The 27290-nt window shown below is 38.2% G+C and overlaps 1 protein-coding gene across 3 annotated transcripts in view; it reads left to right on the top strand.

Annotated features, from left to right (window-relative positions):
* Window positions 1–27290, top strand: part of grm8a (glutamate receptor, metabotropic 8a) — a 192345-nt gene that overhangs the window by 93967 nt on the left and 71088 nt on the right. For all 3 annotated transcript variants that reach the window (XM_039660684.2, XM_039660685.2, XM_089127000.1), the window contains 2 exons: window positions 19142–19277; window positions 25696–25850. In XM_039660684.2, the coding sequence (XP_039516618.2) occupies window positions 19142–19277; window positions 25696–25850 (291 nt within the window). The remainder of the gene's footprint in view (window positions 1–19141; window positions 19278–25695; window positions 25851–27290) is intronic.

The following is a 27290-nucleotide window of genomic DNA, read 5'->3' as shown; positions in this document are numbered from 1 at the left end:
CCCTCTCTGTCTGTGGAGGAGATATAAATGTGCATTGATTGCTTGTTGCTGGAGCGTGTGTGTGTTCCCGCCTCTCCGTGCCAAACTCAATGAGGTCTTGATATCTCTTTGCTGGGGTCAGATGTGGCTCTGACACACATATAAAAGCACGCTTTGATGAGCTGCACGCAATTTTTCCAAGCAATAAAGGCGATGTATATTTATAATCTATAACTGTGATTCTGACATCCTCTGAGTGTGTAATCTCACCTGGATGACAGACACGACCACACCTGAATGTTTAAGTTCATACGCAGCAAAATATCATTTTCATGATCGCACATTTGCCTTTGTTTTCTAGTAAAATTATACATTTTCTGAAAAGCAAAATATTTACTGTATATCCATTCATCATTTATTCATTCTATCCATCATTCTATCATCTGTCCATCCATCCATCTCCATCAACAATTGTTTTACTGTTCTATCATCTGTTCATCCATCTATCCATCCAATCATCCATTTATCCATCATTCTATCTTCTGTCCATCCATCCATCCATCTATCTTTCTATCATCTGTCTATCCATCCATCATTATATCATCTGTACATCCATTAATCCATCCATCCATCATTCTATCATCTGTCCATCCATCTCCATCAACAATTGTTTTACTGTTCTATCATCTGTTCATCCATTTATCCATCCAATCATCCATTCATCCATCCATCCATCATTCTATCATCTGTCCATTCATCCATCCATCTATCCATTTATCCAATCATCCATCCATCCATCATTCTATAATCCATCCATCCATCCATCATCCATCTATCCATCCATCCATCCATCCATCCATGTATCCATCCAAACATCCATCCATCATCCATCCATCTATCCATCCATCCATCCATCATTGATTGTTTTACTGTTCTATCATCTGTCCATCCATCCATCCATCTATCATTTTATTGTTCATACATCTACTCAATTATGGATCCATCCATCCATTTATGTATTTGAGTATTTGAGCATTTATCAATCCAAATTGGTTAGACTGATTCAAATTGGTTATTCTTTTTGTTCATTGGTCAAGTCATTAGAGAACCAGTCCAACAGTAATTCATTCATGACTCAGTTTACACTGTTTTTTCTGTGTGTGTGTTTGGCTGATTGCAGCCATCAAAGAAAACACAAAATGTTTAGTCTTATTACTATAAACTCACTATAACATATTTTGCTGTCAGGTTTAGATTCACTGGTGGTGCTTACAGTTCAACACCACCTTAGCAATGCCATAGCAACCACCTAGCTAGCAACACCTTAGCAACTGCATAGCAACATCCTGGAAACCACTAAGAATATGAACAAAAACCAATGTTAGGTATCTTTGAAAACTTGAAAAATATCATTTAAAATAGGATTTCCTTTGCAGTGGTGCTGTAGATTGAGGAGTGATGCCAGCAGAGCTTTGGTACAGAACAAATGGTTGGATTTTCTTTCTTTCAGTGCATACAATGGCGCAGTTAAAGCTCATAAAGTGCTCTGCTTAGCCATGAGAGCCTGTGGGTGTGAATTAAAGCTGTTTGTGTTTAGTACCTTTAATATAGCAGTGATGTTTTCCTGGAAGGTAACTCTAAAACTCTGATTTAGTTCCCATATTTTTGATAAGTTACAGAGGCTCCGGGACATTATTTTGCATATTGTGTTTTTTGGTCTAATCGCCCTCGGGTCAGAACTGCATTATGCATTTGATTAAGTCCCCTGTTTTTATAGCTTTTCTTCCCATTACACTTTTGTTTTGTTCCAAATATTGGTTCAATTTAGCATAGAAACAGTCCAATGACTTCAGCAGAGGTTTTACGCATTTAAATACATTTATGCAATAAAGAGGTAAAGGTGCCTTTCTCTGCACCTTCCAGAGAAGAATTGCTGCAAAGCGTCATCTAGTCACAGCGAGCGTCCTGATTTGATCCATCATGGCTTTGGTTAGAAACTCTTCTGTGCAGCGGGTGGTGAAAACATCCAGGTTTATCCGCAAACTGTCAGGCTGCTCGACAACTCCAGCTGTCCGATCGAACTCTTCTGGAGTACTCTTTTCCAGTTCAGTAATGTTTTCTTAACATTTGAAAGGGGACCTCTAATTCCCATTTATGCCTCCTTGCGAAGTCCAGGTGGTTTTTGATGTCGATTTGGCTCTACTAGAGCAGGTTTTCCTTCCTGAATGTTGATTATTCTCCTCATATTCTCCATTGTTGCGTCTGTCAGTAACGCTCTGTTTACTTCCTGTCTCTATGAAGCCCCTCCTTCTGAAAAGCACACTGTGCTCTGATTGGTCGGCTGGATCAGTGCGTTGTGATTGGTCGAGCGCTACGAGTGTGTTTGGGAAATGCCCCGCCCCTTTCCATAACCACCAGTTTAACACACAACTAACTAACTCAACCAGGCCCCGCCCCTTTATTCTGCGCATGAATTATTATAATGAGGAACATTGTGACGTGTTCGTTCCCGGAAGAAACTCAAGACTACAATGGAGTTCAGAAACACTGATAAACTGTAGAGAATAACTCTTTTTCATGCTCAAACAGCAACATTACACACTAAAGAAAGATAAGTATAATAATATGGACCTGTTGAATGCTCTGCAGTTTTGACTTTATTGTGACTAACTCCATGCAGGTCTTTTTTTGTATAGGAGACTGTTACAAATTGCTGTGGCTGGTGAAATCGGAGATATAATAATGCAATTAAAGGGAGGGTAATTCGTATAAAGGCAGACGTTTCATCCTTCAAATGGCGAACTTATAATGCAGTTTTAATGGGAAGTCAGGCGTAAGAAACATCAGACACCGTCCTGGCTTGCGGATTGTTTCTATAATTTAGAGAATCATTTGAATTATTGATTAGCTTTCAGAAAATGTAGTTTGCATAATGTGGACACGTGTCTGTATTTCTCGAGCGTGTGTGCAGACGCGGCCTTACCTATGTTTCATCCGTTTTAAATGAAACAAGCCTCCAAGGGGGGCCCCAACAGACCAGCAAAATCTCATTCATGTTCTCGGTAGGATATTGATTTTCAGCCATGATGTCTAAAGCGTCTGAGCTGCGAGGGTGTGGAGCCAACGTTTCTGCTCCTATAAAAGCCACAAGGTATGAAATCAACCTTGTTATTTGCAATCTTCTGGAGAAATACTACACTACCCACAATTCTAAGCAAAACACTGATGTCTCTGATTGGTTTGAACTCATGGTTACCATGGCAACATTTACCAAAGTATAATATCAGTAGTTTATGTGTTTATACTTTTTTTGCCGTTAGGTTAAAATGTTATTTTGAGCAGGATAAGAAATTGAATGATACTTTTAGGAAATTAAACGTACATATGCCAGTGATGCTGATACATAATAATAAAACAATTTACCACCAGGAATCCTTGATTTTTCTGCTCTATTATGTTTATGTTTTATGTGGGGCCTCATATTAGTCATTGAAATGGGCCCCCAGATGCGTAAGGCCGCCGCTGTGTGTGTGTGTATGTGTGTGTGTAATGCTGTAATGCCAGCAGCTGGAGAACATCGTGTTCGTTTAAGAGAACGGCAAACACACTCTTAGGCAGAACAAATACTTGGCATGTTGACAACACAGAAATTGCGTCTTGTCACTCTGCGTACATGCTTCTTGACATTTATCGACTGTTACAGCCCAGGTGCTCACCGCTGGGAAAGCAGCGGGTGAAAATAAATATAGTGCGGGAATCCCGTCTCATTCTGTCCAGGTCTGAGTAGTAAAGGCTTGTATTGTAGTTGTTTTGGTTGATCGCTCTATATTGTAGAGCAGTGTTAGTGGTGTAGTCATGCAGTTACTGTCACTCATACTATATGGATCTGAACAAACCCTTATTCTTAAATGGAAAGTACACACAAATATTTTACCATCATGTCGTTACAAACTGTATGATGTAAATATTTTAAAGCACATGATGACAGAATTATCATTTTGAGTTAACTAAACTTATTCATGTGTGTTTCATTCTAGGGTTGGATGAACTACTAAAACTAAAAACTAAAACTAAAATTATCACTTTGATTTCTCACGCCCTCTCTTTCTCTCTCTCTCTGATTTTGCATAAAAAAATCAAGCCCATTGTTAGGACAAATTAATATATATATATATATATATATATATATATATACTTTGTAGTCATGCTCTTGTTAATCATAATTATGACATTTAAAGTCAAAATTAGGACATATTTGGAGATAATTATGTGATTATGACTTTTTTATGATAAATAGTCAAAAGTATGACTATGTGATAATCATGAGATTATTATGGATTTATTATGTCATTATTATGACAAAAAATTTTCGAAATTATAAATTGCAATTATGAAATTAAAAAGTCAAAAATATGACAGACTAAGTGAAACATTCATTACAGATCGGATATGAATAAAGAAGATCCTCATCAAGTTGAGCAGATTCAATCCTCTCACAATTCTCATTGATCGCAGCATCATTTTGAATCGCATTGCTAGTCTTTAAATGAAATTACTCAATTTGACGCAAAATATTCTCAATTTGAAGTTCAAGGTTCGAGTACACTCTTAGAAGAAATGGTTCTATTCAGAACCAGAAATGGTTCCATCCCCCGCTTCATATATGGAACTCCAAAATGGTTCTATGTAGAAACATTTTTTTTTTTTGGGTAAAAGATTCTTTTGGCCGAGTATGGAACCCCAGGGTTCTATATAAAACCCAGAGGAACCCTTTTTTTAAGAGTGTATAGAACCTTTTAGGGATTCCAAATACGTATATTTAATTCTATAGAACCTTTTCTTCTAAGAGTGTACATGCTCTTATGTGAATGTGACCCAATCAACCCGGTCTCATCCCAAGACGTCATATAACTGACGTTTTGGGACGTCTTTTGACCATACGCCAATATTCGCCTTTTTAGGGTCCCCTTAAACGTCGGTAGATGAGGTTATGGGATCCTAACTCTACCCCATACCTTAACCTAACCCTAAACCTAACCCGTCACCTAACTGACGTTAAAGGTAAAGCGTCAGTTGTATGACGGCCCGGGATCGCCATCTACCGACGTTTAAGGGGGCCCTAAAAAGGCGGATATTGACGTATGGTCAAAAGACGTCCCAAGACGTCAGTTATATGACTTTTTGGGATGAGACTGTGTTAACCCAATCGTTTTTTACATTCTGTGCACTCTACAAAATGCTGGGTTGTTTTAACCCAATTTTGGGTCAAATATGGACAGACTGTTAGAAATGCAAACATTGGGTTAAATGTCATTTAAAAGTGTAATCCAATGGCTGGTTTTGTCCATATTTGACCCAAAATTGGGTTAAAACAACCCAGCATTTTGTGGAGTGTGATTAGAAATTTCATTGTCAAAATGGTCCATCCCTAAACATGAACTTGTTCTGCTTCATGCCACACTCTAAAAAAATGCTGGGTTGTTTTAACCCAATTTTGGGTCAAATATGGGCAAACTGTTAGAAATGCAAACATTGGATTAAAAATGTCATTTAAAAATGTAATCCAATGGCTGGGTTTGTCCATATTTGACCCAAAATTGGGTTAAAACAACCCAGCATTTTGTGGAGTGTGATCAGAAATTTCATTGTCAAATTGGTCCATCCCTAAACATGAACTTGTTCTGCTTCATGCCACACTCTAAAAAAAATGCTGGGTTGTTTCAACCTAAATTTGGGTCAAATATGGACAAACCCAAATGTTGGGTTAAAAATGCAATTTAAAAAATGTACAGTTGAAATTGAAATGACATTTTTAACCCAAATTTGGGTTCAAAACAACCCAGCATTGTTTAGAGTGCACCATGCAGCACAATGCAGGTCTGCGATTCACAAAATGTTCAGTTTTTATGATGCCATGGAGCACTAGTACAGTGTGGCCTTAACCGTCACAATACTGTCCCGTCAGGATGCCAGTTAGCCTGAAGCGTCTGACCCGTGAGTGAATTAGTGCATACGGTCTGTGTTCAGAGCTCTTCCCCAGTGTGCCGGATGCATGAGCTGTGTCGAGTCTGCCCGCTTTCTCATTCTCTCCGTAGAGCCAAAGCAATCAGAATGGTGCATCGATCTCCCTTGTTCAAGTTTGCTTGAGGGATTTTACAGAATCTACACTCGGGTGCTTCTGTCATATATCCCTCCCTGGATATCAGCGGGAGGAAGGAATGATTCACACGCCAGCGCTGCCCATATCAAGCGCTCACTGTTTGACCTTATTAAACTAAAGCAAATGCCAGCACAGATACCACAGGTCACTTTTTCTTGTTCTTGGTCACACTGTGTTGTCTTCGCAAATAACCATAGCCAAACCAAGAATGGCATTTGTTCAAATAGAGATCAGTGCTTCAGGATGGAGGTAAACACGCCGTGTGTCCTGGAGAGATTATCTCAGGTATCAGCATATAACGGTATCCGTGTCTTCAGACGAGGCTCGTTGGTGTAAAAGATGCTCACTTTGGGAAAGGAAGGGAAAAATCCAAGTCATGTTGTTCCAAATTTGCATTTTGATCTGATTTTCTTTCTTCTGTGGAACACAAAAGCTGATTATTTGAAGAAGTGTTGGTAAACAATGAATCTAAAGCTAAAACAAAGACAAAAAGAACCATAAAAGTACGTTTTCAGAAACTTTAAACCTTTTGGTGCTACGTTTTTAAGAAGACTGGCAGTACATGTGTATTATTTTATATATATTTACATCCTGTGCTTTACACTTCCATTCAGACGTTTGGGGTCAGTATTTATTTCTTATATTACAGTATGTATTGAATGAAAGGACGTAATAATTTTATTCAGCGACAAAAATTCCCATTTTTCGCCTCACATTTTCCCACAAAATATTAAGCACAACTGTTTTCAACATTGATAAATGATTTCCGAAGGATCATGATGTAGAAAATCCAGCTTTGATCAAATGACATTTTACAATATATTCACATAAAACATTTTTTTAATAATATTTTTTTCACAATATTACTGTTTATTTTTGATCACCAATATATATAAACGTATACATACACACAAAATATCTTACAACACAAGGCCGAGTAAGTGAATTTTAAATTATGGCCAAACTTTTCTTTTAAAGGATCTCGTGGTGTGTGTGTGTGTGTGTTGAGGGGTTCATCTCTGTGCAGAGGTTAAGATGAAGAAGTAGTGGAGCATGTCTTCTGTTCTGAGCTTCATATATTCAGCTGTGAAACACTCTGATGTTTTTTACATGAGGAGAGTTTTAACAGGTCGTGGAGGTAGACAGCGAAGACCAGCGGCCTCACATGCTATAGAGAGAGAGAGAGAGAGAGAGAGAGAGAGAGAGAGAGAGAGAGAGAGAGAGAGAGAGAGAGAGAGAGAGAGAGGAGATAGAGGGATGGGTTGCAAAAGAAGGAAAGCTGCAAAAGATATAAGTGGGATATCTCGTTTGGGAGGACAGAACAGGCTCAACAATAAAGCGGTGGAGGAAAAAAGAAGCCAAGAGTCCATAAAAACAAAGCGGAGGGAAATCTGAGCGTTTTCATAGTAATAGAGCTTCATCACAATGATCTGAATCGGCTTGTAAAAAGGCCGGCTGGTCTTCGGTGGGAGTTTGAAGCTGAATGAGAAGCGAGCCTGAAGATGTGGAGCATATGTGCTTCAGGATCGTGACCTCCGAGTCCAGCCGTGTTTGGCCCTTAGGGATGCAATGTCACATCCATCTCGAAGGCTCCTCTTGGAAAAACACCACATGGAAGTGTCAGGACAATCAGCGTATCTTGCCACGAAATGTTGTTATCACACAACTTACCAATCTGCTGAATACGTTTTCTGTATGCATGCCTAGTTGACCTAGTTTTTTTATTTTTTTATAAAATTATAAGCTTGACATTTCCAGGCGAGTGATTGTCAACTGTGATTTTGCTTCCAAACTTTCATTAGTTAATTAGACCGCCAAAATTGACCCATTTGTAATTTTTGTCAAAACATAATAACTTGCTCCACCTCTGAAAGGACTCACCCTTTTCTATTAAAGTCATTAAGCTATACCGGCGATTGGATGATTTCACCAAAACCCTAGTAGCTATTTAACTCTTTCCCTGCTAGCATCTTTTTCCCGTCAAATAATAACAAAATAGCATGCTGTGTTATACTTTCAATCAATGCATTTCATCTGTGCTTACATTCCCTGAGAATTTAAGCCTTGACCATGATGTTGAGCTACGGGCACATACACTGTAAAAAATAACCGTGATTTTAACGGTAAAATACTGTAAAAATGCTACAGTGCAAAACTGTTAATTGGAGTTTCCGTACTATACACGGTAAATAACTGTGATATAATTTTACAGTAAAATACCGTTAAATTTACAGTTTTTGAAAGTGAAAAAGAACAAATCATTGTATAATTTACAGTGAAAAACCGTAAATTGACATTCCCACAATTCCCTGTGTGACGCTTCACATTTTATGTATTTTTGTTGAAATAAATATGGTTCCTCATAGTTTTATTGTTTTTTTTTTCTAATCAGTTATGCACATTAGGGTGATATGTTACATTTAATGTTGTTAAATAAATGTTTATTGCATTTTTTCTATTTCATGTGTGTTACCATGAAGGTGCTCAATGTTTGTGTGAATGACATTGTGCAGCTTCTTTAATTAAGTATTGCTTTATACAAGTATTCACTTGTGATAAGCTGTGATTGCTCATGTAACTCTCATCACTGCTGTGATGATTGTTGGTTGTCAGTGTATTACAATGGTCTAAAACAGATATCAATATATCAATAAGTTGGTAAGTCCACATTTTATCAGAAAATAAATTACGGTTTATTACTGTAAATTTTAAGTTAAGTCTGTAAAACCATTAACGTTCCTAACGTATTTTTAACGGTAAAGTTTTGGCAACCACAGCTGCCGTTTTTTTACCGTAAAATTTACGGTTTATTTTTTACAGTGTATATTTATCGTTATTTTTTTAAATAGTAGAAGGCTAGTGTTTGTATTCTGAAAGCTTCTGTGTTATAGTTTATGACGGCTCTATTATGTCTCTGCTTCTGTCCTTTCAACGATCAAACCGTAATGATCTCCAGTGTTTCAGTCTCTTCAGATGTGACGTTCTTTATACTCGATACGGTCCACATTCGTAAGATCCCTCAGAGTAATTGGGCTACGAATCTAAAGACGCATAAGGGCCGTCTAGAGTGCGTCTCTCTGTTTTTATGTCATAGCAGACTCTCAAAATCTCAGTAATATGAAGACCCGAAGCTTCACACACAGGCCCTGCTGTGATATTCTTGCTTGTGTGGTCCGTCCCCCTTTTGTTGAATATCCATGAAAATGCACAATCCGAACTTAAATGGGTTTAATTGAAGAATGCTTTGGAATATAGACGTAAGATTGGTCTCGTTTTAAAGAAGACATTTGGCATATTTTTGTAGAAGTGAAATAAATTAAGAAAATGAAACAGAAGAAAAGTTATATAAGTTTGAGTTATTGAAAATGTAAAATGTAAGAAAAAAAATAATATTGTATATAAAATATATATATTTTACATTCAACAAAATCAAAGGTAAAAATCTGAATAACTTGTGTTTCAAATTTTATGTTGATATCTCAAAAAAAAAAAAAAAGAGCTTTCAGCAATATTTAGTTTGGGCGCAGTACCGAACGCTTCCACTAGGACACAACCATACTCCATTACTGTCCATATAATTCATATACTCATATAACTATTTGATCACTGATGAAGCACTTGATTGATTTGTGTTTTTGGACATATCATGAGGACACAAAAATATTTTTTATTCAGAATGAATTGATGTTTTAGCACTAGTGTTGTTAAGGTTGAATGTTTCATGTCACCATTCGAGTGTTTAGGCCTCTATTCTGTAACGTTTTAATGAGTGCATACATGTTTAGGTGTTTATAAAATGGCTTTTTTTGCTAAACAAGCTAAAACAAAAGTTAGACAAGTTAGTGCATTAATATTAATGTTAATGCTCGGCTCACAACTCGGACCCACAAGTAAAACACGTTATTGAGTTTGAAGAACTTATTATATTGTGTTTCCTGAAAGCACTGACCAACTTTAGTTGTTAAGCTGATACAACCATTTTATATCATTTAAATGACAAATTAATTTGATATAATTAAGGTCAACATCAGCTTTTTTATAGTGCGCTTACTTAGCTTGTTAAACATGGCTAGTTACAAAGTGATTCATTCTGTTGAGTCACTTATTTATTGAGTGCCCTTTAAAAATGTGGAAAATGTGTGTTTTTTTTCATGCATCCTTTAAAAAATGTCCTGTAGCAAAAAAAAAACTCCTATTGTTAAAAAGCTTTTGTCAAGCATAGTGCATCCTAGTTAAACATATTTGGAGATGTGGCATTATTACCCAGCGCAGTGCTAATGATGAATCACGACCCATCGCTCTGCAGTTTTGTGCATTATAAGTCACTTTGCAGATGCATCTGCTAAATGATATGTAACATAATTTCCCTCTTTCCTATTCTCTTCATTAATCAGTCTAATAAGAGCTCATACGGGAATATTGCGTGCATTTAAAAATTGTCAATATTTGAATTGCATAGTGAGACTAAACAGAGCAGCAAAATCTACACCCCAAAAATCATCAGGCGGCGTGACGGAGGAGAGCGTCAAGAGACTTCATTTCAATACTAATCGAAAGACATATTCTTTTCTTTCTGCCACATTCACAACCATTGCACTCTTATTATATGCACTGAAAAGGAAATATTCTCAGTCTATATTCATTTATACTCAGTTGTGGAGCAGCAGGGGTTATGTCTGTCATAATGGAGATGCATTTTTCATGTCTTCTATGAGAAAGTCATGACGTTCCAGTGAAATAAGTGTGCTTTTGTTGCATGTTGTCTGGTCTTTAGATTCGATTGCAGTTTATGATTCATATCCATAATTTTCAGCTGGACTGGAATCGCAGTGAACGTTTTAAATGGGTTAATTCTTATAGTAACTCTTTAGTTTTGATTTTTCATGTGCTTGAGAGAATAGGTCACTTGAAGGTTCTTCACTTTGTCATTCAAAAGGCTTTGATTCAAAGACTCATTCAAGTCAAAGACAAAGATTCATTCAAAAAACTTTGGTCGTCGTCTTTCTAAGCGATTGCAGTTAATATGCACTTCAAAAAGGAAGCATAAACGCACAATTAAAAATGCAATGAATTAAACTAAATTAACACACACACTTTCTCTCCAGTGAGCCGTTCATTGAGTTTTGAACCTGATCAGTTCGATTCATAATAATATTGTTTTGTGAACTGAATCAAATGCTGGTTTAAAGGAATGATTCAATTACGAATCAGGCATCTCTACTACTTTTAAAGAGTCAAAGTCACGACTGTTCCTCTATCGTATGGTTGACTCGTTTGAGACACTGTAATGGTTCTTTAAAAATTAAGCTTTTAAAAATGCATTTGCATGGGGAAAAAAATGACCAAAACTGAATTTTTGGGGGCCTATCCCTTTAAATAAAATAATTTATACTGAAAAATATTGATTATTTGTGTTACACATTTAAAATTAGTGACTCATTAGGACATTGACTTATTTCTTAGTGCTTAAAAAAGCACATGATTATGTTCTGAATGATCATATTAATACCTAAACTTAACAATTACCTTACTAAATATTAATAAGCAGTACTTAGGAGGTTAATTGGACAACATTCGTAGTTGATAATTAGTCAATAGTGAGAACTCGACCCTAATCTAAAGTAGGGCTGTCAAACGATTAATCGTGATTAATCGCATTCAAAATAAAAGTTTGTGTTTGCATAATATATGTTTGTGTATAATTATTTTATATATAAATACACACACATGCTTGTATGTATTTAAGAAATATTTTCATGTATATAGATTTATATATAATTTGTATTATATATAAATGTAAATATTTTATATATAAATAATACTTTTTTCTTAAATATATACAAGCATGTGTGTGTATTTATATATATATAAAATAATTATACACACTACACACACATATATTATGCAAACACAAACTTTTATTTTGGATGCGATTAATCGCGATTAATCGTTTGACAGCCCTATTAAATATACTGTACTTAGGTAAGTAGATGTTAGTTAATTCTATATGTGAAGTATACAATATTTACTTAATTACTGCAATTCAATGTTAAGTGTCAAATGAATGCAGTGTTGCCAGATTTACGATAATTATCATATTTGTACAATGCACAATCAATAATAAAAAAAATCAACCGTTTGGCTCGTGTACGATAACTTTCTTCCAAATACGATGATTTTGAGCTTCAACTTGGATATTCCCAATCTGGCAACACAATTGAACTTAATGAATGTTAAGTTCAATAGTAAGTAGGTAGGTTGTGCAGAGCAGTAGCTCTAAAATTTACTTAAAATGTGTTGCAAATTGCTCCGAGTATTTTATCAAGTAAATACGTTATTTTCTTCAGTGCTGGCGGCGGTATGAGTTGCCGGACCAGTGAGCATTACCTCAATGGTTTCCCATTCCAAACAAGACCAAGTATCACTGTTCTGTCGAGTCTGTCCTAATTCGCCCAAATCCTGTCCTCAGAATCCAATTGGTCGTGGTTCTCCAAGCACGAGTGAATGTGTCCTCCTCTGTTGTCTAAGGCTCGTTTCTACCAGACGCCCCACTTCAAAGTGTTTCAGCAGCATTTCCAATGTGCCTCTGGGCTGCAAAACACAAACTTGTCTTTTTGTTACAGCCGTGATGGAGTGTCGAAGGAAGCACTAACAGGTTTTTAGGACTAAGGGAATGGCAGTCTAAACTCATGCTGATGCAAAGACTTACGGCGCTTTCTCAGCTGTTTGATGCCAAAGTTTGCCACATTTTGTTGGTTTACAAGCTATTTTTCCATATATGGCATTGCGCAATAGCAAATATCAAATTATTTATCTCATAATTCTGACATTATTGTTCATAATTGACTTTGTCTTATAATTCCAAATATGTTTTTCAAAATGACTTTCCATTATGGCTTTTATATCTACTAATTCCAACATATTTCATAATTATGCCTTTATATCTCATAATTCAGACAGTTTTTCATAAGTGACTTTTTATCTCATAATCATAAATATGTTTCATAATGAGTTTCCATTATGACTTTTTGTGATAATTATGACTTTCCTTTTTATAATTGACCCTGTCTCATAATTTTAACATTATTTCCATAATTCTGACTTTATATCTCATAATTCCACCTTTATTTCTCATAATTATGCCTTTATATCTCATAAGTTTATCATAAGTGATTTTTGTATCATTCAAAATATAGTTTTCATAATGACTTTCCATTATGGCTTTATATCTACTAATTCCAACATACTTCATAATTATGCCTTTATATCTCATAATTCAGACAGTTTTTCATAAGTGACTTTTTATCTTAAAATTATAAATATGTTTCATAATGAGTTTCCATTATGACTTTACGTAACATAACTACGACTTCCTTTTTCATAATTGACCTTATCTCACAATTTTAACATTATTTCTCATAATTTTGCCTCTATATCTCATAATTCAGAGAGTTGATCATAAATGATTTTTGTCTCATGATTCCAAATATATATTTTCATAATGACTTTCCATTATGGCTTTATACTAATTCCAACATATTTCATAATTATGCCTTTATATCTCATAATTCAGACAGTTTTTCATAAGTGACATTTATATCTCATAATTATAAATATGTTTCATAATGTGTTCCCATTATGACTTTATGTATCATAATTATGACTTCCTTTATTCGTAATTGACCCTGTCTCACAATTTTAAAATTATGACTTTACATCTCATAAGTCCACCTTTATTTCTCATAATTATGCCTTTATATCTCATAAGTTTATCATAAGTGATTTTTGTATCATCATTCATAATGATGACTTTATATCTCTTAATTCCAACTGAATTTGTCTTATAGTTTCAACTGTATTTTCCATAAATAAGACTGTATATCTCATAATTCATAATGATGTTCCCTAATGACCCAAAGATCTCAAAATCTTGATTTTTTTTCTTCATATTTTTCACATTACTCACAACTTATCATTATGAATTATCTCACAATTCCTACTTTTTAAAAATAATGATGGATCTCAGGATGTGAATTTTATTTCTGTGACTTTCTTCATAATCTCTTAATTATCTGTTTCATGTTCTACGGTCTCCAGACTCTCTCTGGTTCATTCCCAGCACTCGAGGTCCTCCCTCAATCCCTTTAGTCCTGCTTTAGCGCACAGAAAAGCTTTGCATCAAAATGACTGTCGTGTTTTCCACATTGGTGTGGACCGGCAGCGTATGGCAGTGAGTGTGTGGTGTGAAACGCATGGCGGCAGGCACGCGTGTGTGTGGGTGGTTGCGGGTTGTATTCCAACACCTTTGTGAAGCGCGTGTGGGTGGAGATGTTGAATAAACACATTCCCGAAGCTTCTGTGCTGCTTTCATGAGCGAGAAACGCTCCCACATTTGATGTTTGGAGGAACTGACGACCGAATCACCTCTTGCAGAGAGCGGAGGAGGTCAGCGCCATGGGGAAACAATAATACACATGAGATATTAGGCATTAAATATGGATAACACAGCCGTTCTGATACTTTGCCTGATATCTGCTCCTCCAGGAAGACTAGTGCTTCTTAATTTCAGAGAGTGTTACATTTCTCAAGTACGGCACAGTTTTGTTGCTTAATGGATGGTGTAATAAGCCACTATAATAGGGATTGTGCTTCTGAGTCCTGTGCCATTACCGTCCTGAAACATGCTTTGTCACACAGGCACTAATGTGGAATCAATCAAATATCCATTAAGTCTCATGACTCGAGCCCGAACGAATGTTTATGAATTTCATGTTTGCATTTAGCTTTAAAGGCTCAACACGCAACAAATCCACTTCATTGACACTCTCAGCGTCTCTTCTCTGTTTTATAGGAGTTGTGTCGTTTTGTCTGGGTATTTAATTCACTGTATTATCCAAATAAACATGCATTATCTTGTTGTGATTTAATATGCGAAACAGTTTTGGGGTTGATAATCTGGCAGAAATTGATGACTGATGGCAACAAATCCATTTCATTTGCACTTGTATTGTCTCTTGGAACATGTTATACTATTAATGTCACTATTTTAAAGTATTTTACTTTTTTATTCAATACATTATCCACAAAAAAGTATGCATAACCTCATGGTGATTTAATATACACACTCTTAGAAGAAAAGGTTCTATATAGAACCTTAAATGGTTCTATCAGCGCTACGTATTTGGAACCCCTAAAAGGTTCTATACACTCTTAAAAAAGGGTTCCTCTGGGTTCTATATAGAACCCTGGGGTTCCATACTTGGGCAATAGAACCTTTTGCCAAAAAAAAATGGTTCTATATAGAACCCTGCGTTCTATGCTTGGCCAATAGAACATTTTGCCAAAAAAAGAATGGTTCTACATAGAACCATTTTGGAGTTCCATATATGAAGTGGGGGATGGAACCATTTCTGGTTCTAAATAGAACCATTTCTTCTAAGAGTGCAGGTAAAACTCGAAAAATTAGAGTATCGTGCAAAGATTCATTTACTTTTATATTTAAATATATATTTATATTTCATTTATTTCAGTAATTCAACTTAAAAGGTGAAACTGATATATTATATAGACTCCTTACATGTAAAGTTAGAAATTTCAAGCCTTTATTTGTGATGATTACGGCTTATAGCTTATAAAAACCCCAAATTCAAAATTAGAATATTGTTGTGAAAAGGTTTTCATATCTGTAATCCGTAATCAGCACAATTATAACAAATAAAGTCTTGAAATATCTCACTTTGCATGTAATGAGTCTATATAATGTTAGTTTCACCTTAACTTTCCACCTGTATAGTGCATTTTTTGGGTTTAAAATTTGGCATTAATCTGGATTTCTTATAAAAAGTATATAAAATCAAAAGTATATACACACAGTGTAACTTAGTGTCTTATCTTCGATTCATTTTATACTATTAGTGCCAAATATGTGTTTAATTCAATGTATTATCCCAAAAATAGACAAAACTGGCAAAAATGCTATTGCAAAAGATGGCCATTTTTGGCAGAATGAAAGTGTTACGGACGGTGTATAGTCAGCAAATCATAACCTCAGGTCAGTCACAAAACCGAATGGTCCTCAAACAGGAAAGTTAATTACCCAAAGCGATTTACTTTAGGGAAACGTTGAGCCCCCCCCCCCCCCCCACTGGAGATGAATTACAGCATTATCCAGCCCGTGTGTGTGTGTGTGTTTGAGCGGCGACACGCGAGGTTGGATACAATTAGATAATTCATGATTCATAAAGCAGTGAAAATCCAATCATTAAAGATTAGCAGAGACGCTGGAGCTCGTCGTGTCCCTGATTTAAGACGGATCATTTTATTATCATACAGCATCAGACGAGCTGCTTAAATGACTTCTCACTCCTGCTTGAAACAATTAGAGACGTCGCTGTACACTTCCAGTGGTTTCGAGTGCACAGTTATTCCTCGCAACTAAAAATAAGCCAGCCTTATTTGAATGCAATCGTTCATGCATATTAATTGTGAAGTGACTAATTTGGGTTTGACGTGTGTGAGCCGGAGCTCCTTATCTCAGTGTTCATGTCAAACCCCAAATCTTCCCTGCAACACACTGCAATACTGATGCAATCAATCCCAAATGAGCTTTAGTTTCTCTTCCTCGCCGTTTAGCTGAGTGTTTGTGTCCCCGCGCAACACAAAGACTGCTGTATCTGCCATTGAACGCACAATAAATGGAGAGGCACAAGGAATTTGGTGTATTGAAAAGCCACCACGAATGCTAATTCATCAGCCTTTTGATGTGTTTTCCCATTTATGGCACATAAAAGCCTCATTGGGGAAGAGATTTGGAGAGACATCAGTGAGTCGCTCTGTGGCCCGAGTTGGTTCGGTAGCGTGACAGTAGCTTAGCTGTTTTCAGAACAGTGTAGCTTTTCTTGTAGTGTGTGACGAGACGGTGTGTTGCTGTTTTTGTCATGTTGCAGTGAGCTAACCGAGGTAGGCTATATAGGTTTCATGTTGGGGTTCGTTAAGATTTATTTTTTTGCTGGATTTATTTAAATGTAATTTATTCCTGTGTTTTCAGCATCATTATTCCAGTCTTCGGTGTCACATGATCCTTCAGAAATCACTCTAATATGATGATTTGCTGCTCAGAAAACATTCATGATTTATTTATTTATTTGACAGGGACAGTGTACATTAATTAGCATTAGTGCAAATGTACTAGAATTAGCCAAAAGGCTATTTTTCATCCATTGTCCCTGGACAGATGTTAATATTGTCTACCTTAAAAAGAAAAAGCAGTAAAAACTTTACAAGAAAAATACAAAATATAGAAACAATATAAATCGCTAAATCAGGTACAGTGTACAAATTCATTATATTATCAACATTTTGGCAAAATATAAATGTTGAAAACAGTTACTCAACAAGGACACAGATTATTATCAATGTTGGAAACACTGCTTCATATTTTTGTGGAAACATTTTCTTCAGGACTCTTTGATGAATAGAAAGGTCAGAAACACTTTAGTTTAGGGTCCAATTCTCACTATTTAGTTTCTTAAAAGCATGCATATCACTAGAATATTGACTGTTTATTAGTGCTTCTAAAGCACACATTAATACATTAATTATGCATGACCATTAACCTAACAACTACCTTACTAACTATAATAAGCAGTAATTATTGAGATGATTGAGTTAATAGACCATCATCTAAAGTGACCAAACGTTCAAAAGAACAACATCGTTTGTAAGATTATACGTTTTTACTGTCAATTTTGATCGATTTAATGCATCATTTCTGAATAAATGTTTCTGACCCAAAGCTTCAAAATAGTTATTTTTGTTAGTAACATATTATGTAGCTAACCCCATTTTCAAAAAGGTAACATTAGAAGGCTAAAAAACATCATCAGGCTTTAATGTGGCATAAATATAACAAAAACACAGAATAAATCATAGAAATGGTTTAGAAATGGCATCCAATGGGCTAAATGACTGTTTCCGCAGTATACAAGCATAAACTCGCCGTCATCACGGATCAGAGGAGGGCATGAACGCAACAGATTGGTGATTACCATTGTGAGAGGCATTAATTAAAGCTAATTAGCATTTGTCATTGTGACAGAACGTGTAAGGAGCCGCATTGGTTTAGCGGGAAATGCCAGCGCTCATTAAATGGACTGTAACAGGAGGAGATTACATCCAGGAGGAAGTCCATCATTCACCCCCGTGTGGGACGTTAATGCTATAATCGAGTGCTCAAAGGGTTGGCTGCTTAACTTACATTAAATATGAAATATGATTCTGTCCACCTCAATATGGACCTGTCAAGACCTAATTTTTGTAAGTCTGTCGTGTTAAGTTTGAGTAAATGATGTCAAGCACCTGGAGACGCCATTTGAATGATGGAAATGACTTCTTTTATGTCCACATCAGTTAAAGTTTGAGTCGTTTTATACTCGAGACAGATTGCTTGGTGTATTTTTTCTTAATTTGACCACATGAAATTGTAATTTATTCCTGTGATCAAAGCTGAATTTCCAGCATCATTACTCCAGTCTTCAGTGTCACATGATCCTTCAGAAATCACTCTAATATGCAAGAAACATTTCCGACTATTATCAATGTTGAAAACAGCTTCATTTTTATTTATTTTTTGGAAACTATTAACTTTTTTTCAGGATTCTTTGATGAATAGAAAGTTCAAAAGAACAGCATTTGTTTGAAATATAAATCGTTTGTAACATTATAAATGTGTTTACTGTCACTTTTGGTCAATTTAATGCATCCTTGCTGAATAAAACTAGTCTAAAAATATAATAATATTGCTTTTTAACTGTGGTGTACATCCTTAAAATATGAATCATTATGTTTAAAACTATAGGATTATCTATAAGCATTAAACATTTCATTGTTGTTGTTTTGTTTTTATTTGGTTTTGTCTGAAAGTCTGAATCCGATTTTGTGTGCAGAATGAACAAAGCCTAATTCTCTGTGTGTGTGTGTGTGTGTGTGTGTGTGTGTGTCTAGGTGGTGTGTGTATCGCTCAGTCTCTGAAGATCCCTCGGGAACCCAGACCTGGGGAATTCGACAAGATAATCCGCCGGCTCCTGGAGACCCCCAATGCTCGGGCCGTCATCATGTTCGCAAACGAGGACGATATCAGGTGTCTCCTTTTTGTTCTTAAAAGACTTTCCCGGGCTAACCATTCCCTTAAAGATCTCCAGCTGAGAGAAACCCATCGTCACTGCTTTGAGGAAGAAATGAAAGAGGAAGCAAAAAGGATATATATGTGTATATATTTATACAGTATATATACATATATATACATACATAGATGTTAGAATTTTATAGATGTCAAACCATATCCCAAGAATAGACTATTCATCTAGAACATTAGCATGACAAAGAAATGAAACCAGACAATCACAATTTACTGGAATATCAAACACCTTGCAAGTTATTTTGGCAGGTAACCAAATTCAAGGTTATTCTGGCTGGAAGTGTGTTACTAGCTGGACTATATCGGGTCTATAGTTAACAGACACGGTGAAATGACGGCTATTGCTTGCTGAGGATGGACATCAGCAACAATACACACTGTGACTATTAGAGGTTCAATTGGTGCTAAGCGGCTCAAAGTGTGCCGAGATAATATCCTGCACTCCATTACTCCAGCATCTGCCTGATCACTGGCGCAAAGGCTCTTTTGTGTTGTTTACAGCCAATTCTGACCCTTGCAGCAGAAATCAAGACTCATCGTTTTTGTGTCGAGTCTGTGTGAATTGCAGCTTCAGTTCCTTATCTGACGGTGTGTGTGTTCTGCTGCTGTATCTCTGCTTGTTTGAGTTACTGTAACCTTTCTATCAGATGAACCAGTCATTCAACCATGCAGCCATCAGCCGTTCTCCACTGGCATCAACAAGGCATTTCCACCCACTGCTCACTGGATATTTCCTCATTTTCAGACCCTAGAGATGATTGTGTGTGAAAATCCCTGTAGATCAGCAGTTTCTGAAATACTCAGACCAGCCCGTCAATCACCAACAATCATGACAAAGTCACTCTTTTCTTCCCTGTTCTGATGCTCAGTTAAACTCCAGCACATTGTCTTCAACATTTCTACATGCTTAAATGTATTGGGTTGCTGCCATGTGATTGGCTGATTAGCTTTTTGTGTTTAGCAATTGAACAGGTGTGCCTAATAATGTGGCTGGCAAGTGTAGTGATGTAGTACTTGAGTCTGGTCTTGGTCTCGAGACGATTGGTCTCAAAGACTCGGACTCAACCCTTCAAAGACTCGGTCTTGACTCGGACTCGACCCTTCAAAGACTCGGTCTTGACTCGGACTCAACCCTTCAAAGACTCTGTCTTGACTCGGACTCGACCCTTCAAAGACTCGGTCTTGACTCGGACTCAACCCTTCAAAGACTCTGTCTTGACTCGGACTCGACCCTTCAAAGACTCGGTCTTGACTCGGACTCGACCCTTCAAAGACTCGGTCTTGACTTGGACTCAACCCTTCAAAGACTCTGTCTTGACTCGGACTCAACCCTTCAAAGACTCGGTCTTGACTCGGACTCAACCCTTCAAAGACTCGGACTCAACCCTTCAAAGACTCTGTCTTGACTCGGACTCAACCCTTCAAAGACTCGGTCTTGACTCGGACTCAACCCTTCAAAGACTCGGTCTTGACTTGGACTCAACCCTTCAAAGACTCTGTCTTGACTCGGACTCAACCCTTCAAAGACTCGGTCTTGACTCGGACTCAACCCTTCAAAGACTCGGACTCAACCCTTCAAAGACTCTGTCTTGACTCGGACTCAACCCTTCAAAGACTCGGTCTTGACTCGGACTCGACCCTTCAAAGACTCGGTCTCGACTCGGACTCGACCCTTCAAAGACTCGGTCTCGACTCGGACTCAACCCTTCAAAGACTCGGACTCAACCCTTCCAAAGACTCGGACTCAACCCTTCAAAGACTCGGTCTTGACTCGGACTCGACCCTTCAAAGACTCGGTCTTGACTCGGACTCAACCCTTCAAAGACTCGGTCTTGACTTGGACTCAACCCTTCAAAGACTATGTCTTGACTTGGACTCAACCCTTCAAAGACTCTGTCTTGACTCGGACTCGACCCTTCAAAGACTCGGTCTTGACTCGGACTCAACCCTTCAAAGACTCGGTCTTGACTTGGACTCAACCCTTCAAAGACTATGTCTTGACTTGGACTCAACCCTTCAAAGACTCTGTCTTGACTCGGACTCAACCCTTCAAAGACTCGGTCTTGACTCGGACTCGACCCTTCAAAGACTCGGTCTTGACTCGGACTCAACCCTTCAAAGACTCGGTCTTGACTTGGACTCAACCCTTCAAAGACTATGTCTTGACTTGGACTCAACCCTTCAAAGACTCTGTCTTGACTCGGACTCGACCCTTCAAAGACTCGGTCTTGACTCGGACTCAACCCTTCAAAGACTCGGTCTTGACTTGGACTCAACCCTTCAAAGACTATGTCTTGACTTGGACTCAACCCTTCAAAGACTCTGTCTTGACTCGGACTCAACCCTTCAAAGACTCGGTCTTGACTCGGACTCGACCCTTCAAAGACTCGGTCTTGACTCGGACTCAACCCTTCAAAGACTCGGTCTTGACTTGGACTCAACCCTTCAAAGACTATGTCTTGACTTGGACTCAACCCTTCAAAGACTCTGTCTTGACTCGCACTCAACCCTTCAAAGACTCGGTCTTGACTCGGACTCAACCCTTCAAGAACTCGGACTCAACCCTTCAAAGACTCGGTCTTGACTCGGACTCGACCCTTCAAAGACTCGGTCTCGACTCGGACTCGACCCTTCAAAGACTCGGTCTCGACTCGGACTCAACCCTTCAAAGACTCGGTCTTGACTCGGACTCAACCCTTCAAAGACTCGGACTCAACCCTTCAAAGACTCTGTCTTGACTCGCACTCAACCCTTCAAAGACTCGGTCTTGACTCGGACTCAACCCTTCAAAGACTCGGACTCAACCCTTCAAAGACTCGGTCTTGACTCAGACTCGACCCTTCAAAGACTCGGTCTCGACTCGGACTCAACCCTTCAAAGACTCGGTCTTGACTTGGACTCAACCCTTCAAAGACTCGGTCTTGACTCAGACTCGACCCTTCAAAGACTCGGTCTCGACTCGGACTCGACCCTTCAAAGACTCGGTCTCGACTCGGACTCAACCCTTCAAAGACTCGGTCTTGACTCAGACTCGACCCTTCAAAGACTCGGTCTCGACTCGGACTCGACCCTTCAAAGACTCGGTCTCGACTCGGACTCAACCCTTCAAAGACTCGGTCTTGACTTGGACTCAACCCTTCAAAGACTCTGTCTTGACTCGGACTCAACCCTTCAAAGACTCGGACTCAACCCTTCAAAGACTCGGTCTTGACTCGGACTCGACCCTTCAAAGACTCGGTCTTGACTCGGACTCGACCCCTTCAAAGACTCGGCCTCGACTCGGCCCTTCAAAGACTCGGTCTCAACTTGGACTCGACCCTTCAAAGACTCGGTCTTGACTCGGACTCAACCCTTCAAAGACTCGGTCTTGACTCAGACTCAACCCTTCAAAGACTCGGACTCAACCCTTCAAAGACTCGGTCTTGACTCAGACTCAACCCTTCAAAGACTCGGTCTTGACTCGGACTCGACCCCTTCAAAGACTCGGCCTCGACTCGGCCCTTCAAAGACTCGGTCTCAACTTGGACTCGACCCTTCAAAGACTCGGTCTTGACTCGGACTCAACCCTTCAAAGACTCGGTCTTGACTCAGACTCAACCCTTCAAAGACTCGGACTCAACCCTTCAAAGACTCGGCCTTGACTCGGACTCGACCCTTCAAAGACTCGGTCTCGACTCGGACTCGACCCTTCAAAGACTCGGTCTTGACTCGGACTCGACCCCTTCAAAGACTCGGCCTCGACTCGGACTCGGCCCTTCAAAGACTCGGTCTCAACTTGGACTCGACCCTTCAAAGACTCGGTCTCAACTTGGACTCGACCCTTCAAAGACTCGGTCTTGACTCGGACTCGACCCTTCAAAGACTCGGTCATTCACAAACCCTCTCTCGTGGCCTCATGGGATAGTAAAGTGATAGACACATCATACACACACATCAGAATCTCACAGGAAGTACTAGGACATCCAGGTAGTTTTTGTAGTACTCTGAATTCAGACATACTTCTTGTGTCACATACTATTTCTCACCTACTATATAGTAGTGAAGTATGTGATTTGTGACGCGCAGCCAAATAGCGATTTAGAGGGGAGGAACAGCTGACACACTCATTAACACACTTCTCCTAACGCACCGTCCCTCCCAGCGGCCTTTGCTCGACTCCCTCCTTTATCTCAGTTGCCACCTGTATATTGTCTAACTTTACTGCACTAAATACAGATGGAAAGCAATTAAAAAAGCTGGAGAGGGTGTTAAGTGAGGCTGTCAGTGCCTGGAGGGAGGGATGCTCTAGTTTCCTCTGCGTCTTCAGATTGTGGAGGTCCTCTCAGCTTTCCTGCGCCGGTCCCCGAGGTGCTGCTCTGCACGCACAGATTTGGCTTCATCACACAGAGACGACTTAAAAATGTTGGCTTTCCTGCCATCTATACATATGTTTGTTGCTATAACAGCTGCTGAGGAGTGCAATATTTATTTTTATGCCTTTGAGGCAAATGCTAATCTGACTTCATACTGAAGTTACATAGACTTTTAAAGCAAGCTCAGGCAAAACAGGAGGGAAATGAATGTTAAATGTTTAAATGCTTATTAACAGATTGACCGATGGCATAACTATTTCACACTGTGAAAATATATGGAGAGACTTAGGTTTAAAATACTGAGAGTGGGATAAGTTTTAGCTTGAACTTAAATCTAACTTTTTAGTTGATAACTGATAAGCATTTACTTTGATTCTGAATCAGACCTTTTCTGTTATGAATTGGTTTTCTGAATTTCACTCTTTGGATGTCATCTTCTGCGACATATTGGAGATTCTGGATATCTACACAGTTAATCCAGATATTATTGAATAATTCTTGTGTTAATTTGTTCTTTGCAGTCACTTTTCTCTTCATCCTTCTCAGTGACAGAATGAACAAGTAGCTCAACAGAACTCCTGTCCTCATTCCCAAATTCCAAAATCCGTCTCAATAATATATATATATATAAATATATATATATATATATATATATATATATATATATATATATATATACATATACACTCACCTAAAGGATTATTAGGAACACCATACTAATGCTGTGTTTGACCCCCCGCCCTTGGTCTGCCTTAATTCTACGTGGCATTGATTCAACAAGGTGCTGAAGATGATCTGGTGACTGTGGGGGCCATTTTAGTTCAGTGAACTCATTGTCACGTTCAAGAAACCAATTTGAAATGATTCGAGCTTTTATGGAAGTAGCCATCAGAGGATGGGGACATGGTGGCCATAAAGGGATGGACATGGTCAGAAACAATGCTCAGGTAGGCCGTGACATTTAAACGATGCCCAATTGGCACTAAGGGGCCTAAAGTGTGCCAAGAAAACATCCCCCACACCATTACACCACCACCACCAGCCTGCACAGTGGGAACAAGGCATGATGGATCCATGTTCTCATTCTGTTTACGCCAAATTCTGAATGTTCAACAGAAATCGAGACTCATCAGACCAGGCGACATTTTTCCAGTCTTCAACTGTCCAATTTTGGTGAGCTCTTCCAAATTGTCGCCTCTTTTTCCTATTTGTAGTGGAGATGAGTGGTACCCGGTGGGGTCTTCTGCTGTTGTAGCCCATCCGCCTCAAGGTTGTGTGTGTTGTGGCTTCACAAATGCTTTGCTGCATACCTCGGTTGTAACGAGTGGTTATTTCAGTCAAAGTTGCTCTTCTATCAGCTTGAATCAGTCGGCCCATTCTCCTCTGACCTCTCGCATCAACAAGCCATTTTTGCCCACAGGACTGACGCATACTGGATGTTTTTCCCTTTTCACGCCATTCTTTGTAAACCCTAGAAATGGTTGTGCGTGAAGATTGTCTTGACCAGGACCAGGATGACCAGGATGTGATTGGTTGATTAGATAATTGCATTAATGAGAAATTAAACAGGTGTTCCTAATAATCCTTTAGGTGAGTGTACAGTATATACATACAAATAGACAGCTGGACAGGATCTTTGGAACATTTACTAATAATTAATAAGAATCTTGCTAACATTAGTTAATGCACCGTGAACTAACATGAACAAACTGTATTTGTATTAACTAACATTAACAAAGATGAACAAATACAGTAACAAACGTATTGCTCATGGTTATTTCATGTAATACATTAACTAATGAAGCTTTTGTAAAGTGTCACAGATCTTCTTAAGACCCCAGCTTTAGACTCTCCGAGTCTCTGACATGAGTGAGGAATGAGAGCTTGTCTTTATCTGAATATCAGTCGCAGACGCCTGCAGCTCCTGACACATTTATCTGAACTCAAGCGCTCCAGATGAGACATGGATGTGCTGTTTGAGGCTGATGTATCATTGTTTCTGTTTACAGACGAGTGCTGGATGCTGCCAAGAGGAGCAACCAGACGGGTCACTTTCTGTGGGTCGGGTCTGACAGCTGGGGAGCCAAGATCTCTCCGGTGATCCAGCAGGAGAAAGTGGCAGAAGGAGCCATAACTATCCTTCCCAAAAGAGCCACGGTGGACGGTGTGTACATGTGACCTGTCCTATCCATGCACTAGCGCTCGAATGTTTGGGGTTTCTTTTTCTTCACCAAGGCTGCATTTACTTTACAGTGAAATAATTTATTTATGTGATGCAATTTTCAGCATTATACTCCAGTTGTCAGTGTCACATGATCCTTCAGAAATCATTCTAATATGATGATTTGATGCTCCAGAAACATTTCTGATTATTATCAGATTATTATCATATTTTTGTGGAAACCATGATGCATTCTATTCTTTGATGAAAAGAAAGTTCAAAAGAACAGCATTTATCTGAAATAGAAACCTTTTGTAACATTATTAACACTTTTTAAATGCTGTGGTGTACATGTATGTGTCAATTTACGGAGCCCGTAAAGAGAAATAATGGTGGAAAAATATAGGGATGGAAGGAAAACATATATTAAAATGCTTTTGCATTCTCTCGCAAATGTTTTGCGTTCCCCAATAAATGTTATGCTTGCTTGCTAAACCTTTGTGTTCTTTGTGAGCGAATGCAAAGTTTCTCAGATAACCCAAAAAAGTATAGACAAATATTTTTTTTAACTCCCTTCTCATAATTTTTTCCTTCACCGGGTTCCTTTTGGGGCTTCATAACAATCAATTATTAATTAAACATTATTTGTTAGTAACCAGAATAAGCAAAACAATATTTAGAACTATATAATGATTTAAATAAATATAAAAAGGAAACCATGAAAATAGAAGGGAATTAGAAATTGTGATTACCAAGCAGAAGGAAATAAAACCTTAAAAATTCAGTAGTGCATGCATTTTTTCCCCTGATTTTTATTTTTATATATATTTTTTAATCATTTTAAAAAATGATTTTTATAGAAAAATTCATGCAATATCTGTATTAGTCATGCAATATATTTATTAAAAAAAACCTTGGGTGTATATCAACTAAATTGGTCCAAAATCTTACAGTCATTTCAATAGCAAAAGGTTCTCAGTATACATGAATTCACCCATTAGATGGCAATGCTCAGACTTAGTGGAGACATTTATTTCCGCTCTCCAATGTTGTCAGACAAGCATCGCTAACAACTAGCATCATGGTCCGACACTTAATCCCGTATCCATTCAGTGGCGAGTGCATCCGAGCCTCCTTCTGGTGGTTGTCTGCACTCAAGTAATCATAGCACTGTCCCTCAAGCAGCGGCTCTCGGCTCTCAGGCAACAGCTTGGGAATAGACCCACCAATTAGAGCACTTTTGTCAGAACACATTGTATAATTGTGTCTGTGGGGACAGGGATTAGATGCAGACAGCCAGACAGGAATACCGTCGAGGATTTACACACACTCTGCCACTTTACTGAAACAGATGTGTGTCATTCCTTTAGATGCGTGTCTCCTTTCCCAGTACATAATTTTAATTGATCAATTCTACTACTAATAATAATACATTTAAAAGGT

This window comes from Pimephales promelas, chromosome 24, assembly GCF_988280905.1.
Source record: "Pimephales promelas chromosome 24, fPimPro1.hap1.1, whole genome shotgun sequence".
Lineage (NCBI taxonomy): Eukaryota > Metazoa > Chordata > Actinopteri > Cypriniformes > Leuciscidae > Pimephales > Pimephales promelas.
Note: the sequence above shows the minus strand (reverse complement) of the source record. Positions and strands in the feature narration are given on the sequence as shown.